The sequence below is a fragment of the Eurosta solidaginis genome, chromosome 2 (assembly GCF_040869045.1).
Source record: "Eurosta solidaginis isolate ZX-2024a chromosome 2, ASM4086904v1, whole genome shotgun sequence".
Classification (NCBI taxonomy): Eukaryota; Metazoa; Arthropoda; class Insecta; order Diptera; family Tephritidae; genus Eurosta; species Eurosta solidaginis.
This window is the reverse complement of record NC_090320.1, coordinates 279,532,367-279,551,694: the sequence shown is the minus strand read 5'-3', so window position 1 is coordinate 279,551,694 and position 19,328 is coordinate 279,532,367. Positions and strand designations below refer to the sequence as shown.

Sequence of the window (19,328 nt, the reverse complement as noted above, 5' to 3'; positions counted from 1 at the left end):
AATTCTAACCCTTTTCTCAATATCGAGAACTAAGTCCCCTTTTTGTCGAGAATGCTATAATCCGCGACAGTTTCGCAAATCGTCTTCTAACCTTCTACCTTAGATAAATACATTAGAATTCGAGTCTTCTAATCGTTTTCTAACCTAAATGTTTGTTGGGTTATTATGAAGAAAAAAGCTTAAGTACTGGAACTAGCCAGACTCTTTAATCTACTCTCTTTGGTAAAATACAATTTTTGCTGTTTGGGTTTTAATGGAAATCAGACAGTATAAAAGGCAGCAACAGTACCCTGCAAAAATCGTTGGATCATGTGGTCCACTGGAGTACTTACCATTATACTCCACTGTAATGCAGCAATGGACCAACTCATGTTTCTACACGAACATATTGTAAGCCGATCATTGCTCGTTTTTAACGATTGCAATCACTACACGATGTTTATTGAACTGTGGGTACTCCATGGATTACTCTGATGTAATGCGGAGCTGGAGTATATGGTCCAGTCCTAGGACATCGCAATGTTAATTGGACCATATTTTTTGTATGAATTGTGGTTAATTTTGGAGCACTCGCTTGGTCCATAGCGAGTACTCCATACATGCATGCATTGAGTACTCGCGATTTTTGCAGGGTAGAGGCACGACAATCAGTTTGATTTAAGACGCTATGTGGCGAGCAATAGTAGTGTTATTGTGAAGTACTTTAATAAAGGCCATTTTGCATTATTGAATAGTGGATTTATTTATTCAACATTTTAGTGAAAGAGTCGAACGTTAGCAAAAGGTTGCAAATAAGAGGAATTACACTAAATTCGTTACAATATCTAAAACCAGTCCAACACCAAAATCATTTCGACAGCATTTTTGATAGCTTAGGGGTACAGCCTGCCCTCGAAAGCGTTTGCGGAAATGGTCCTTAATTTTGTTTAGTAATGAGCAAAATGCTTCCTTTCAAATCTGAAAATAACTTCATTTGAAGCTCATCATTTGTCACTTAAACGTTTTCTTACTTGGTGCTTGGTAGTTCCAATGTTCCATGTTTTCCGTATTCGCGATATGTCAATCACCAACATTTTCGCCATTATAAAATATATTTCATATCATATAATATCTTATAATAACAAAATCAATTTTGCAAATGCTTAAATTTCCGCCACAAATTGATCAGCTGTTCATTTATCTGTCAAATCATCACTTACTGAGGTTGGCAACACCAATTCAATTTCAACTGAAATAAGTTGTAATTCGTAATACCAAACAGGAGTTGAGTTGTCTGAAAGTTGAGTTGTTTTAATTACAACCCAACTAAGTTGAGTTGTATACCGTAATAGAGGCATAAACTTCATAGTGACCATAGAAGCGTACATGGAGTTGCTATCCAGTAAAGATGAATGGCTGTAACAATGCACAAGAGCCAAGTCTATTCCAACCATTTTGAAAATGGCAACAATTCTCAGATTTTGCGCTAGGGATTGTCTGAACTGAGTATCGGGTACGAGAATGCACTCGAAATTTTTTCCACCAGCTCCTTTCTGCAAGTTACTTTTGTTATAAACGGATTTTGTCCAATTTTTGAAATATGTAAGTCTTCCGAGCAGAGCCCACTTTATCGATGAAACTTGGTAGGTGCGTGGACCTTATGAAGAAAAATAGAAAATTAGTAAAATTTTGGACAATGGGCGTGGCACCGCCCACTTTTTAAAGGTAATTTAAAAGTTTTGCAAGCTGTAATTTCGCAGTCGTTGAAGATATCATGATGAAATTTGGCAGGCACCTTCCTTCTATTACTATATGTGTGCTAAATAAAAATTAGCAAAATCCGGTGACGAACACGCCCACTTTAAAAAAAATTTTTTTTAAGTCAAATTTTAACAAAAAATTTAATATCTTTACAGTATATAAGTAAATTATATCAACATTCAACTCCAGTATTGATATGGTGCAACAAAATACAAAATAAAAGAAAATTTCAAAATGGGCGTGGCTCCGCCCTTTTTCATTTAATTCGTCTAGAATACTTTTAAGGCCATAAGTCGAACAAAAATTTACCAATCCTTGTGAAAAATCGGTTGAAGCCACGTCCAGTTTTTATACACAGTCGACCGTCTGTCCTTCCGCTGGCCGTTAACACGATAACTTGAGCACAAATCGATATATCTTTACTAAACTTAGTTCACGTACTTATCTGAACTCACTTTATCTTGGTATAAAAAATGGCCGAAATCCGACTATGACCATGCCCACTTTTAGATATCGAAAATTACGAAAAATGAAGAAAATGCCATAATTCTGTACCAAAAATGAAAAAGGAGATGAAACGTGGTAATTGGATTGGTTTATTGACGCAAAATATAACTTTAGAAAAAACTTTCTAAAATGGGTGTGACACCTACCATATTAAGTAGAAGAAAATGAAAAGTTCTGGAGGTCGAAATCAAAAGCCCTTGGAATCTTGGCAGGAATACCGTTCGTGGTATGACATATATAAATAAATTAGCGGTACCCGACAGATGATTTTCTGGGTCACACTGGTCCACATTTTGGTCAATATCTCGAAAACGCCTTCATATATACAACTAAGGGCCACTCCCTTTTAAACCCTCATTAATAACTTTAATTTGATACCCATATCGTAAAAACACATTCTAGAGTCACCCCTGGTCCACCCTTATTGCGATATCTCGAAAAGGCGTCCACCTATAGAACTAAGGCCCACTACGTTTTAAATAATCATTAACACATTTCATTTGATACCCATATCGTACAAACGCATTCTAGATTCACCTCTGGTCCACCTTTATGGCGATATCCCGAAATGGCGTCCACCTATAGAACTATGGCCCACTCTCTTTTAAAATACTCTTTAATACCTTCCATTTGATACACATGTCACACAAACACATTACAGGTTTACCCTAGGTTCATTTTCTCTTATTTTGTCTCCAAAGCTCTCAGCTGAGTATGTAATGTTCGGTTACACCCGAACTTAGCCTTCCTTACTTGTTTTTATTTAACTTTGTTATTATGTTACTTTGAACTTTGTAATTTTAATATGTCTTACAATATTTTAGTTTGATTTTGCTATTTTAAAAAATTTTCATTATTATTCAATTTTGCATCGTGAAAATATAACATTTGCTTTTAAATAATTTTTATGTGGATATTAATTTTAATAAAAATAAAGCATCCTACACTATATACGATTAATACAAATAGTTTGAAATTACTATTAGGTAGCATAAAAGTCGAAGATAAACACAAAAAACTTACGCTTCAAACAATTTTCTTGTAATTCGATACAGGGTCGTCAACAAATTTCTATTCGCTTCAAAATCAGATACACAACGAAAATTTCGACAGAGATTAGATGTCATAATACCTATTTCAAATTCGATTTTCGTTCTTCGATAGCCAGCGAAGATAGAAGATCGAAAAATGCTCATAATTGGGGCCAATGGCGCCGGAATAATTCCACGCTGCAAATAATCCCGAAAAGTTTACTGACCCTTTCCTAAAACAATCACGAAAAACAGGAAAATAGTCCCGGAACGCTCCCAGGTCTGGAAATTATCAAAAAATTAACCACGAACACTCCAGCAATGATTTGAAAATGTTCATATAGATAGTACCTGCAGAGAATTTGTACTGAATTTGTGATTTGTACTCAGTACAAATTCTCTGGTTTTTCGGTCGTAAAATGAAAGTTTTAAAAAACCTCAGTCAGCCACGGCGATTTTTTCGAAGCCATCATTGCGATTTACTGTGATAAATCAATCAATCAATCGCTGTAAAATAATCCGGGGTGGACGTGAGCTTAGCATCTGCTAAGCGACCATATATGTATACGATAAGCGAGAGCACAATGGCTACTTCGTCAAAATCAAGGACAGTTCTTTTAGTTTGATTTCGATGGTCGTACACTAAAGAAGTGTCGCACGCATGCTTAAAACAGAGTACCAAAGAGTGCGTGTGACACGTGTTAACCATTCAAGCATTGAAATCATTGTAAATTTTACCAAGTAGCGCAACTAACAGCTGATCGGTGAAAATTCGCACATCCACACGCACAGTTCTCGACTCAGTTCCAAAAAAAAACTTTAGATTATTTAATTCAAATTTTAAAGTGAGATACTCCTTATAAATTTATGTATACAGAATATATATGGCGTTTTTGTTGTTATTAAAACAATAGTTTTATTTATATTATAGTTGTTATCATTTTTTTTTTAACTTTGAAAAAACTCCGAACACCATTCCTTCATTATATGACATTCGACTGCCTAGTCCACTGCCTTCCACTCTATTCGCAACAAAACCTCTACTTAAGCTGCCAAACTATATAGTAAACAATGATTGAAATCAAACTAAATAAATAATTGAATTTGCTTCCGTGCTCGCTACGCGTTCGTGTTTACAAACACATTCTCAATTTGGTAACCGTGTAAATATAGTGGTGCCCACCGCTGGAAATAATCTTCGTGAGAGAAATATTTGCCAACTCTAATGCTTTCCAGTTGTAAATGTATGTATGAAACGTCGATATTTGAGGCATGAGTTGGATTTATGTATGCATGCCAGTATAAATGCATGTTTATTTCTTTTTAACACGTTCAGTTTCTCACGGAGAATGCATACTCCATATTACACCCTTTGTACTACTTCTGTATGCATTTACTGGTATTAATGCTGAATGCATACAAAAACTGTAGAAAAACATGTATACATCCACATGTATGTTTCATCTATCATCACTATCTTACATACTTTTTTATACATTTAGCATACATACCTCGGTGCACTACAATAACGCCGAAAGTTCGGGTGGTCGGATGTCTGTCGGTTCTTTAAATTTTCAAGATAAAACTACGTAACTCAATTTTCCCTATTTTAATTACAAATATATCATACCCTACATACATATTTACAGTTATAATCACAACCTCCGTTTCTTAATCCTCTATCACAATGAGCTTTTATTTGGGGAGTTGTTAAAATGTAGCCGAATGGCAACGTCTCCATTTGCAGGACGCCGCCGCGTTCGTCGCTGCATCATTTCGGTTATGACCACAATGCGGACACGGCTCATCAGGTGGCTTTTTCCAACGTACAAAATATGTTTTATAAACCACTGCATGTATCTTTGATTTCGGTTTCGACCCCCTTGGACGTTTGAAGAGCCAATTAAAAATAGCACTACGCCTTTTAATCTTCTTCTTCTCCTTGTTATCGCTGAAAGATGGAGGCTTATCTTTGGCTATGTAAGAAGTCTCATCATTCATCCAAGCGGTATGTTGCTCTAACGTAACTATTTCATGGAGTGAAGTTTGCAGTGGAGCTCGAATCACAGTATGAGGCTCAAGTTTGTTTGGTGAGTGCAAGGGCGTACCAAAAACTTCTGCATCTATTTGATTATTACTTAGTTTGACTGCTGGAACTGTTACTTGGGAGTGGCGTTCGGATTTCAAGCGTAAATCGAGTGCTCCAACAACATCAGCTTTGCTCGGTTGGATTGTTATAACTTGACCAGGAAGTTTTTGTTTCCAAAACCTACCAAAGAGCTTTGTATGCCCTTCAAATACTTCGGGTTTTTCATTTAAACGCCAGCAATGCGCAAGTGGACATTTCAAGAGTGAACGTGTTTTATTCGCGTTGCCGCTGTCAAAAGATTCCGCGGACCTCATTGTTGTCAATGACGCTGCTGGTAATATGCGTCGATTTCTTTGGCATGGAAAGCAACGAAAAAACTCTCTACGCGCTTGCCTATCACCCGCAGCAGTTATTGTACTGCTCTCCTCTTCCATTATCGGTTCCATGTGCAGGTCGCGGTCCTTACGAATTTCTGGAACTTTCACCAAAATATAATGATCATTAACTAAGCAAATTTCGGATATACGTTGTGGCCTTTGATTGTACGTATTGTTGAAAAAATCGGTAACATTGCCGCTTTGATAAGCAATAAAATCGCCACGTGCCAAGAGATCCTCTGGCAAACGATAAAAGCTTTGGTTGGGAGCTAACGTCGCATCGGGCGGTGTGTTTAAAGTGGAGTAACTAGAGCTACTCAAAATGTGCGATGTGTAACTTGGCTCCAGGCTCTCATTGGTATCTTCTCGACGCATTGTTGGCCAAGTCTTGCACTCTTCGTCTTCACATCTCCGTTTCGGCTCATCGCTTCGGATTTCTCGGAAATGTATATGTCTCTCGCGTGTTGAATTGGTAGGAGCTGATGATACGAGTCGATATTTTTGTTTATTTGGCTGCATTGACATTTTTTGCTGAAAAAATAAATTGAAAGTTTGCTATAAAATAAAAATGATAGAAAAATAGAGAATAATAATAGGGTGAGTTTGTGCTTAGCTGCAAAAAAATTAAAGGATTTCTTATAGCTCTTATTTACACCAACTATCTGAGGTTGGCCTTTGTCCCAAACTTTTCGAACATTTTAACCTTCGAAAGGCGGTAAAACATTTTCACTTGCACAGGGTGCCTTTATTCACAACAAAGCAACTTTCACCAATGTTCTACCAGCGGCTCAAAAAAAATTGACAATGGGTACGCCACAGGTTGGTACTATTTCAACTTAGCTCGCTTAGCAAACGGAGGACGGACGCTGTCTCATAGAGGGTAGGGAGACCCTTCTGTCCGTATTTGGATGGCAGACGGTCTGTCGGAATCATTGGTTTCATTGCGAAGTATACTTTGTAATTGGCTTTCTTAAAGGTCACTGGAAACTAGGAGTCCATGAGGTATGTTTCAACATACTGGAAACCCCATTCTGCAACAGCTGTCTGGAAGATGATGAGCTGGATACCGTCGCTAAGCAGCAATTCTCAAATTAATTAGTTAAGGCCCTCCAAATAGCCGTAATGAGCTTCTCCTAGCGGAATATGTATCTCTCAAACAAACCAACATTAAAACCACAAACCCATATATTTTTATAAATTTCCACAGCCCCGTGCTTTAGCAATAAAAAACAAGTAAAGACGGGACTGTCTTCGGATGTGCCGAAGACTGCATACCTTTCATGAATGGGGATGAACAATAATCTTATCCCGTTCGTAATCTCCAAATAATCGGATGTATAAGATAAGAAATATATAGTGAAAAGTTGTATATACCTAAACGATGTTTAAGATAAATATAAAATAAAAAATGGCAAAAACCCCTTATCTGAACGATCGGAATGGGATATATATTATATATAGCTCCGATCGAAATGATTTTTACAGGAAATCTTCTATGATATATTAGAATATATCACCAAGTTTCACGTTTTTATATTCGAAACTAAGGGAGAAATGGCCAAAAATCTTTCTATCTGAACGATCGGATATACTATATACATATAGCTCCGATCAAAGTGATTTTTTCAGGAAATCTTCTATGATATATTAGAATAAATATCACCAAGTTTAACGTTTTTATATTGGAAATTAAGGGAGAAATTGCCAAACATCTTTCTAACTGAACAATCGGTTGTATGGGATATATACTATATATAGCTCCGATCAAACTGATTTTCCAAAAAATGTTCTATGATATATTAAAAACTATATCACCAAGTTTCACGTTTACACTTTCTAAATTAAGGGAGAAATTGCCAAAAATCTTTCCATCTGAACGATCGGTTGTATGGGATATATATTATATATATCTCCGATCGAAATGATTTTTTCATGAAATCTTCTATGATATATTAGAATAAATATCACCAAGTTTAACGTTTTTATATTGGAAATTAAGGGAGAAATTTCCAAAAATCTTTCTATCTGAACGATCGGTTGTATGGTATATATACTATATATAGCTCCGATGAAAGTGATTTTTTCAGGATATCTTCTAAGGTATATTAGAATATATATCGCCGAGTGTCACGTTTATACTTTGTAAATTGCGGCTGGAATGACCAAAATCGTTTTATCTGAACGATCGGTTGTATGGGAGATATATGTTATAGTGGTCCGATCCTACCGGATCCGACAAATGTCTAATATAATACAAAAATACATCCTTGTGCCAAATTTCATTGAGATATCTCAAAATTTTAGGGACTAGTTTGCGTTCAAACAGACAGACGGACGGACAGACGGACATGGCTATATCAACTCAGTTCGTCGCCCTGATCAATTCGGTATACTTAATGGTGAGTCTATCTTCTATATTTTTCAAAGTTACAAACATCGGACCAAATTTAATATACCATTTCATGTTCATGAAAGGTATAAAAATAAAGGCATCGTCCGCCATTGAATAGCTGCAATGAGGTGGGCGGTCTTGTTCTGAACAGATACATTTCTCTTTAGTTGTTCAATGTAAAATTAACAGGTTTAACACGTTTCGCCATTGAAAGAGGAGGAGTTCTAAAACTAAACACATTCACGCTTCTAAAAATACATCAATTCATTCATTACTTATATTAGGGATGAAAGTTCCGGGACGCGATCTTTTTTAAGTCTCGAAAATCCTGGGATGCTGTTAATATCCGTGTTTTTTTTTATACGCGTATACGTTTCGTTTAAAAAAAAAAAAATGTAAGGCGCGATAACCTCCGAAGAGATCTAAGGCCGAGCTTCTCTTCCAATGTGCGTCGTGCTCCTCTTGATTTGTCCCTACAAATTGGCCGGACGGGACCTACATGTTTTATGCCGACTCCGAACGGCATCTGCAAGTCAGATGAGTTTTCACTGAGAGCCTTTCATGGCAGAAACACAATCGGAACGCTTGCCAGACACTGCCGAGGGACGACCCCGCTTAGAAAAATTTTCTTCTAATTGAAAAATTTTATTTCTAAAATTTTGATGTTGCTTTGCCCGGGAGTTGAACCCAGGGCATACGGTGTGATAGGCGGAGCACGCTACCATCACACCACGGTGGCCGCCAACGTTACGTTTCGTTTGCGCGTGAAAAAAACGCCTATCCTCGCTTAGATAATGCTTAGGAGACCCATCTAGCGGCAGTGGTTAAACAACTAGCTACAGCACAGGGTGTACCGAAAAGTGGAGACTCGGTGTATAACATATAGCTGAATCAGTTGTGATAAATAGTGGACGCGCATAGAATTAGTGCAGAGGGTGAAACATACACACATATTTCAGTTACATCTGAGTATAATGCGTATTGAAATTTAGTAGTACTAATTTTATGCGTAGCAATTTCAGAGGTGTATTTAAAGTTTGTCGCTTAGCAGTCCATATAAAGTTTATGCGTAAACGTATATAGATGTGAAAAAAACACAGCTAATTTAATACTGGGATCTTCGGGATTTGTGACGTTTTATGGAATATAAGAAATGTAGGCAGCATTGATTCACGTTTAACAAGTTAAGCTGCTGCAAAATAATGAATGTCTAAATCCCGGTACTGATCCTGGGATTGTAATAAGTACATCCCGAAAATCCCTTGGTTTTAAAATAGAAAAAATACACATCCCTAATGAATATTTTATCTGTGCTCATTGCATATTGAATATGCAGTGCATTTCAGATAAAACTCAACTCAATACCACGCCTACAATTATAAAACACTCGAAGAAAAATTAAAATAAAATTGTAAATCTGTAACATACTTATAGGCGCACACATGCTGCACTGCTTACAATCCAATAACAATTTGCATGTAAAATCTTGCGATTCTCCATGTTTCCGCAAATTTATATTAACTTAACATGTCGCAAGACGTTACAGAAAATTCTCTTAAGCGGAAGTTACCCACGAACGGACGTAGAAAAAACATGTCAGCAGACACGACCTATCTTATGAATGTGCAATGTAAACGAAAACTCACCGACGTGCAACGCCCGTACGTACGTAGCCCGGAACGTAGAAATCAAAACAATTTTAATTTTTTCCGTAAGAACGTGTCAGCTGATCGCTCCCTTACTAGACAGAGTTGCCTAGTAAACTTTTGTGCGCTAATTTTTGACCGCCCTGCAAAAATCGCGAGTACTCCATGACTGCATGTATGGAGTACTCGCTATGGACCAACCGAGTGCTCCAAAATTAAGCACAATTCATACAAAAAATATGGTCCAATTAACATTGCGATGTTCTAGGACTGGACCATATACTCCGCATTACATCAGAGTAATCCATGGAGTACCCACAGTCCAATAAACATCGTGTAGTGATTACAATCGTTAAAAACGAGCAATGATCGGCTTACAATATGTTTGTGTAGAAACATGAGTTGGTCCATTGCTGCATTACAGTGGAGTATAATGGTAAGTACTTCAGTGGACCACATGATCCAACGATTTTTGCAGGGCGTTTGCAGTTTTATGCAAAAAGACCTAATTAAAGTTTGAAAAATTGTGAAAATAATTCGAAATATTTATGTGAAAGTGCAGCTTATAAATATGCAATCTATTTGTATTTATTTTATATTATTTTCAGCCTTTTACAAAATCAAAAATTAAAATGGAAAAAGTTGATGTTTCCATAAGCATGCATGCAAACTGGTCAATGGCAACAGTGCTTTGCTCTAAACAATACACACCCAAATATGTTATGACGCAGTGACCAGTACGTTTTTGTATCTATTTATTAGGCGTATGGGCCTTATCACACATTTATGTGTTTTGATTTGCCTGCGTTTGCATTAGATAAGCATTTCGTCGCTGCGCTCACAAAAACAGTTATGTGGTTTTTCAGTAACTTTTCAGGAGGTCAAAAAAACTTATTTCTGGTGTCCATTTGCAAAATTTTGCAAATGTCGTATTTTTGGAATATTCTTTGGAAAGTATGTTATTGATGTGTGAAGGAAAAAATCATGTTTTTTAACCCATTACGACTTGATAAATATTTGCGCCGTTTTATAGCACATAGCTGCTTTCAAACACGATTCAAATTTGCTTATGGCGGTAGGGAAATGTATGAAATTTTTGCCGTATTTCCTAATAATGCTTACGGAGATGACCCCTTAAGCCACAGGGAGGTGTAGCTTCATCAATCAGATGTTTGTTGGGTTGCCCAGGTTTCTGGGTATTCAACAGAAACTGTTTGTTTAGCATTTCATTTCTCTCCCTAATAGGGAGTACCCTCGCCTCATTGTGTACGTGGTGTTTTGCGGACAGAATTTTGGCAGGCCTGTATTTTCTTCCAGTGAGTATAACCTTTAGGCTTGGCGACCATATCGCGAACGCGTAGCATGCAATCGGCCGGCCAATTGCTTTGTAAGTAGCGTTCGCTAGTGTCGAGCAGAGGGTGAGAAGAAAACGGGGCGGGACTGATGCTCGGAATTGCTACCGACTCTACTAAGGAGATTGTACTTATGAGGAGGAACGGCCGTATGAGCTGGTGGCTCCGTAGGGCGCGAGAAGCAGCAGGCACTTGTTGTGTCTTGCTGAGCAGTGAGGCTGCTAGCAGGTAGTGGGGGCGCTAAGGCGCAGACTACGGGACGCCCTTGGGCGTGAACAGCAAGGAGCCACAAAAGATGTATAAAAGTTACGAGGACGTCGGGTTTTGGGGTCTAGCCCAGAACATCCTGTCCGATTCAACCATCCCTTGCACGTGACACACTGACAAGAGTGTGACCGTCCTAAAAATATTCTTTTCCGGCAGATGCAGCAAAACCATTTCTCTGGGCCGGGGTCAGGTACAGGTCCCGGATTGAATTCGATACCCTCTCGGAGCAGGAGAATATAGCGCAGTCCCGCTGCAAGAATCTGCTGGGAGGATGAAAATTTGTAGGAGGGACGCAACAAGTTAAATGGAATTACACTGAAATGACAGCCCTTGGTCGGGAAAAATTCCGAGTAGCTCCGGCTTATAGAACCGGCTGCCTTGGAAAGCGAGATGGTTTGTAATTATTTTTACATTGAAATCAAAGGACTTTCGCTAGCGATAAAAAAAAAATTATAAGCAAGTAAGTACATAACCGTTTTTCAGAGTACTTCTAGTACTACGAGCACATAGCTGTTTTCGATCACTTCTAAACCAAAAGAGATATAAAAAAAACGGCATATGCAGAAATGTGGGCTCTATGTAGTGATAATAAAATTTGCAATAAAAAAAAATTAAAAAAAAAAACACATAACTGTTTTCGTTAGCGCAGCGACGATTTTCTAATTTAGGTTAAATAGTTCTTTATTAAGAAAGGCGAGTCTGAAATATCGAAATTGATGTAGTGCTTGTTGAAATCCAGACACAAACAACGAGAAGCTTCGTGCATTTCAAAATTAGATCTGCATGTACTCAGGAAGAGTGGTTGAAAATGTCTAGATTGCCTCATAGGGACATTAATCTTTATCTTACTAAGTAAAAATGGGCTATTCACAATCCCTCCCAATAATTTCACCATGAAAAATACACACAACATTTCCCTGCGGTTCTCAAGGGAAGGAAGGTTAATAAGCTTCAACCGGCTATTATAGAATGGAAGGTTCCTTGTTGGATCCCACGATAAGTGACTTAACGCAAAAAGCAGGAACTGTTTTTGAACCGATTTCAGCTTGTCACGATAAATCTCATACCGTGGGTTCCAAACAATTGGCGCGTATTATAGTATCGGTCGAACTAAGGCAGTAACGAGTGCTTTTGTGACGTAATGGTCCATAAATTCGTTTGACCATCGTTTAATGAAAGCTAACACACCTCTAGATCGAGTCACACAAGTTTCAATATGATATTTGAAGTCTAGTTTGGGGTCCATTGTGACACCGAGATCGATGAAGGTAGTAACTTGCTCAAGCTGGTAGTGACCTATCGAATAATTATGTACTTTTAGCTCCAAAAATTCCGGTTTAGCCCCTAGCTCTTTTTTTGGCCCTCTTCAAAATGTCTGCCGCTAAATCTCTTTCGACAATACGTATTGTGAAATTTGTAATGTATTTTATGTGTGTCGAAGTTTTATTTTATTTGTTTCGTTATATATGATGTTGCAACTCGGTATTCAACTGCTAGCAAAAATTTTAATCGATGAACTGTGTCATGAGGTTGCATATTTGCTTTCCAGATTGTGCAACAGCATAGTGTCACCTTCTAACAGTTTCGACCATTTAACTTTAGATTATAGTACATTTTTGCCTCCCTACCATATTTTCATTATACCTTTGAAGAATATATACGAATTAAAAATTAAGATAAATTTATAGACGAATTCATTGAAAGAAAGATACGTAATATATGTCGCGACTACATAATTAAATTAATAAAGTGTTTAAGAAAACGCTTGCCGCACAATATAGAAACGCTTAGCAAAATAGATTTCTTTTCAGTTGAAAGCACATTGAGAATTGTAAAACCTCAAAGGTTTCCATATTTCACAAATGAAAAACAAGTATAGCACTGATGGAATAACGATATTACAAATGCAGTGGAAAAATATCTATCTCCAAAATTGGAAAAATGTAACTTCAACATTAAGTTTTTGGTTTGAATTTAAACAGTATAATTCCAAAAGCTTGTCGATTTTGTCCTGCCACTAAGTAATGCTGAAGTTGCAAGAACGTTTTCAAACATGTGTTTGATTAAAAGCAAACAGAAATAATATGAGTTTAGTTATGTTGAGTTCGCTTCTGACAATAAGAAGTGATCTTAACGAATGGAAGGTATTAAAGAGTATTTTAAAAGGGAGTGGGCCATAGTTCTATAGGTGGACGCCATTTACAGATATCGCCATAAAGGTGGACCAGGGGTGAATCTAGAATTTATTTTGTAAGATATGGGTATCAAATGAAAGGTGTTAATGAGTATTTTAAAAGGGAGTGTGCCTTAGTTCTATTGGTGGACGCCTTTTCGAGATATCGCCATAAAGGTGGACCAGGGGTGGCTATAATGTGTTTGTACGATATGGGTATCAAATAAATGTATTAATGAGTATTTTAAAAGGGAGTAGCCCTAAGTTGTATATGTGAAGGCGTTTTCGAGATCGACCAAAATGTTGTCCAGGGTGACCCAGAACATCATCTGTCGGGTACCGCTAATTTATTTATATATGTAATACCACGAACAGTATTCCTGCCAAGATTCCAAGGGATTTTGATTTCGCCCTGCAGAACTTTTTCATTTTCTTCTACTTAATATGGTCGGTGTCACACCCATTTTACAAAGTTTTTTCTAAAGTTATATTTTGCGTCAATAAACCAATCCAATTACCATGTTTCATTCCTTTTTTCATTTTTCGTAATTTCGGATTTCGCCCATTTTTAATACCAAAGATATAACATTTTTTGTTAAAATTCGACTTTAAAAAACATTTTTTTAAATGGGGGTGGTCGTTCTCCGATTTTGCAAATTTTTATTAAGCATACATATAGAAATAGGAGTAATGTTTCTGCCGAACTTCGTCATGATATCTTCAACGACTGCCAGATTACAGCTTGCAAAACTTTTAAATTACCTTCTTTTAAAAGTTTGCGGTGCCACGCCCACTGTCCAAAATTTTACTAATTTTCTATTCTGCGTCATAAGTTCAACTCACCTACCAAATTTCATCGCTTTATCAGTCTTCGGTAATGAATTATCGCACTTTTTCGGTTTTTCGAAATTTTCGATATCGAAAAAGTGGGCGTGGTTGTAGTCCGATATCATTCATTTTAAATAGCAATCTGAGATAAGTTCCCGGGAACCTACATACCAAATTTAATCAAGAAACCTCAAAATTTACTCAAGTTATCGTGTTAACGGGCGGACGGACATGGCTCAATCAAATTTTTTTTCGAAACTGATGATTTTGATATATGGAAGTCTATATCTATCTCGATTCCTTTATACCTGTACAACCAACCGTTATCCAATCAAATATACTCTGTGAGCTATGTTTAACTGAGTATAAAACAAGTCAGGAAGGCTAAGTTCGGGTGTAACCGAACATTACATACTCAGTTGAGAGCTATGGAGACAAAATAAGGGAAAATCACCTTGTAGCAAAATGAACATAGGGTAACCATGGAATGTGTTTGTATGACATGCGTATCAAATGGCAGGTATTAAAGAGTATTTTAAGAGGTAATGGGCCATAGTTCTATAGGTGGACACCTTTTCGAGATATCGCCATAAAGGTGGACCAGGGGTGACTCTGGAATTTGTTTGTACGATATGGGTATCAAATGAAAGGTGTTAATGAGTATTTTAAAAGTGGGTGGGCCTTAGTTCTATGGGTGGACGCCTTTTCGAGATATCGCCATAAAGGTGGACCAGGGATGACTCTAGAATGCGTTTGTAGAATATGGGTATCAAACGAAAGGTGTTAATGAGTATTTTAAAAGGGAGTGGGCCTTAGTTCTATGGGTGGACGCCATAAAGGTGGGCCAGGGATGACTCTAGAATGCGTTTGTAGAATATGGGTATCAAACGAAAGGTGTTAATGAGTATTTTAAAAGGGAGTGGGCCTTAGTTCTATGGGTGGACGCCTTTTCGAGATATCGATATAAAGGTGGACCAGGGGTGACTCTAGAATTTGTTTGTACGATATGGGTATCAAATGAAAGGTGTTAATGAGTATTTTAAAAGGGAGTGGGCCTTAGTTCTATAGGTGGACGCTTTTTCGAGATATCGCCATAAAGGTGGACCAGGGGTGACTTTAAAATTTTTTTACGATGTGGGTATCAAATGAAAGGTGTTAAAGAGTGTGTTAAAAGGGAGTGGGCCTTAATTCTATAGGTGGACGCCTTTTCGGGATATCGCCATAAAGGTGGACCAGGGGTGACTCTATAATGTGTTTGTACAATATGGGTGTCAAATTAAAGGTATTAATAAGAATTTTAAAAGGGAGTGGTGGTAGTTGTATATGTGAAGGCGTTTTCGAGATATCGACCAAAATGTGGACCAGGGTGACCCAGAACATCATCTGTCGGTACCGCTAATTTATTTATATATGTAATACCACGAACAGTATTCCTGCCTTGATTCCAAAGGCTTTTGATTTCGCCCTGCAGAACTCTTTCATTTTCTTCTACTTAATATGGTAGGTGTCTCACCTATTTTACAAAGTTTTTTTCTGCGTCAATAAACCAATCTAATTACCATGTTTCAACCCTTTTTTCGTATTTGGTATAGAATTATGGCACTTTTTTCATTTTTCGTAATTTTCAATATCGAAAAAGTGGGCGTGGTCATAGTCAGATTTCGGCCATTTTTTATACCAATAGAAAGTGAGTTCAGATAATTATGTGAACTGAGTTTAGTAAAGGTATATCGATTTTTGCTCAAATTATCGTGTTAATGGCCGAGCGGAAGGACAGACGGTCGACTGTGTATAAAAACTGGGCGTGGCTTCAACCGATTTCGCCTTTTTTCACAGAAAACAGTTATCGTCCTAGAATCTATGCCGCTACCAAATTTCACAAGGATTGGTAAATTTTTGTTCGACTTATGGCATTAAATGTATCCTAGACAAATCAAATGAAAAAGGGCGGAGCCACGCCCATTTTGAAATTTTCTTTTATTTTTGTATTTTGTTGCACCATGTCATTACTGGAGTTGATGTTGACATCATTTACTTATATACTGTAAAGATATTAAATTTTTTGTAAAAATTTCACTTTAAAAAAAATTTTTTTTTTAAAAGTGGGCGTGGTTGTTCTCCGATTTTGCTAATTTTTATTAGGCATACATATAGTACTAGGAGTAACGCTCCTGCCAAATTTCATTATGATATCTTCAACGACTGCCAAATTACAGCCTGCAAAACTTCTAAATTTCCTTCTTTTAAAAGTGGGCGGTGCCACGCCCAATGTCCAAAATTTTACTTAATTTCTATTCTGCGTCATAAGTTCAACCCACCTACCAAGCTTCATCGCTTTATCCCTCTTTGGTAATGAATTATCGCAATTTTTCAATTTTTCGAAATTTTAAATATCGAAAAAGTGGGCGTGGTTATAGTCCGATATCTTTCATTTTAAATAGCGATCTGAGACGAGCGCCCAAGAACCTACATACCAAATTTCGTCAAGATAGCTCAAAATTTACTCAAGTTATCGTGTTAACGGGCAGATGGACGGACGGACGGACGGACATGGCTTAATCAAATTTTTTTTCGATACTGATGATTTTGATATATGGAAGTATATATCTATCTCGATTCCTTTATAACTGTACAACCAACCGTTATCCAATCAAAGTTAATATACTCTGTGAGCTCTGCTCAACTGAGTATAAACAGTGTTATTTATGTATCTCTCTTGTACCTTATGTTTATACTCAGTTGAGCAGAGCTCACAGAGTATATTAACTTTGATTGGATAACGGTTGGTTGTACAGGTATAAAGGAATCGAGATAGATATAGACTTCCATATATCAAAATCATCAGGACCGAAAAAAAAATTGATTGAGCCATGTCCGTCCGTCCGTCCGTCCCTTAACACGATAACTTGAGTAAAGTTTGAGGTATCTTGATGAAATTTGGTACTCATCTCAGATCGCTATTTAAAATGAACGATATCGGACTATAACCACGCCCACTTTTTCGATATCGAAAATTTCGAAAAACAGAAAAAGTGCGATAATTCATTGCCAAAAACAGATAATGGACAATGGGCGTGGCACCGCCCACTTTTAAAAGAAAGCAATTTAAAATTTTTGCAAGCTGTAATTTGGCAGTCGTTGAAGATATCATGATGAAATTCGGCAGGAACGTTATTCCTAGTACTATATTTATGCTTAATAAAAATGAGCAAAATCGGAGAAGGAACACGCCCACTTTTAAAAAAATTTTTTTAAAGTAAAATTTTAACAAAAAATTTAATATCTTTACAGTATATAAGTAAATTATGTCATCATTCAACTCCAGTAATGATATGGTGCAACAAAATACAAAAATAAAAGAAAATTTCAAAATGGGCGTGGCTCCGCCCTTTTCATTTAATTTGTCTAGGATACTTTTAATGCCATATGTCGAACAAAACATTACCAATCCTTGTGAAATTTGGTAGAGGCTTAGATTCTAGGACGGTAACTGTTTTCTGTGAAATAGGGCGAAATCGGTTGAAGCCACGCCCAGTTTTTATACACAGTCGACCGTCTGTCCTTCCGCTCGGCCGTTACCACGATAACTTGAGCAAAAATCGATATATCTCTACTAAACTCAGTTCACGTACTTATCTGAACTCACTTTATATTGGTGTAAAAAATGGCCGAAATCCGACTATGACCACGCCCACTTTTTCGATATCGAAAATTACTAAAAATGAAAAAAATGCCATAATAATATACCAAATACGAGAAGAGGGATGAAACATGGTAATTGGATTGGTTTATTGACGCGAAATATAACTTTAGAAAAAACTTTGTAAAATAGGTGTGACACCTACCATATTAAGTAGAAGAAAATGAAAAAGTTTTGCAGAGCGAAATCAAAAGCCCTTGGAATCTTGGAAGGATATTTGTTCGTGGTATTACATATATAAATAAATTAGCGGTACGCGACAGATGATGTTCTGGGTCACCCTGGTCCACATTTTGTTCGAAATCTCGAAAACGCCTTCATATATACAACTACCACCACTCCCTATTCAAACCCTCATTAATACCTTTAGTTTGATACCCGTATCGTACAAACAAATTATAGAGTCACCCTGGTCCACCTTTCTGGCGATATCTCGAAAAGGTGTCCACCTATAGAACTAAGGCCCACTCCCTTTTAAAATACTCATTAGCACCTTTCGTTTGATACCCATATCGTACAAAAAAATTCTAGTCACCCCTGGTCTACCTTTATGGCGATATCTCGAAAAGGCGTTCACCTATAGAACTAAGGCCCACTTCCTTTTAGAATACTTACTAACACCTTTCATTTGATACCCATATCGTACAAACAAATTCTAGAGTCAGCCCTGGTCCACCTCTATGGCGATATCTCGAAAAGGCGTCCACACATAGAAATAAGGCCCACTTCGTTTTAAAATACTCATCAACACCTTTCATTTGATACCCATATCGTACAAACAAATTATAGAGTCACCCGTGGTCCACCTTTATGGCGATATCTCGAAAAGGCGTCCACCTATAGAACTAAGGCCCACGCCCTTTTAAAATACTCATTAAGACCTTTCATTTGATACCCATATTGTACAAACGCATTCTGGAGTCACCCCTGGTCCACGTTTATGGTGATATCCCGAAAAGGCGTCCACCCATAGAACTAAGGCCCACACCCTTTAAAAATACTCATTAACACCTTTCGTTTGATACCCATATTGTACAAACACATTCTAGAGTCACCCCTAGAGAGTCACATTCTAGAGTCACCTCCCCCCAGCGGGTTAGGGGATCAGAATATATCCGCGGTAGGTATGCCTGTCGTAAGAGGCGACTAAAATACCAGATTCAAGGGGCTGTGTAGCGCAACCCTTCAGGTTGCCAGCGCAATATATAGCTTCTCCAAACCCAATT

General features: G+C 37.4%; 1 protein-coding gene across 4 annotated transcripts in view; it reads right to left on the bottom strand.

Moving 5' to 3' along the window:
- Positions 1-4,605: 4,605 nt before the first annotated feature.
- The window catches only part of LOC137242818 (uncharacterized), a 188,185-nt gene continuing 173,462 nt past the window's right edge, over positions 4,606-19,328 (bottom strand). For all 4 annotated transcript variants that reach the window (XM_067770077.1, XM_067770078.1, XM_067770076.1 and 1 more), the window contains exon 2: positions 4,606-6,275. In XM_067770077.1, coding sequence (XP_067626178.1) covers positions 4,989-6,269 — 1,281 coding nt within the window. In that variant the 5' untranslated portion in view covers positions 6,270-6,275 and the 3' untranslated portion in view covers positions 4,606-4,988. The remainder of the gene's footprint in view (positions 6,276-19,328) is intronic.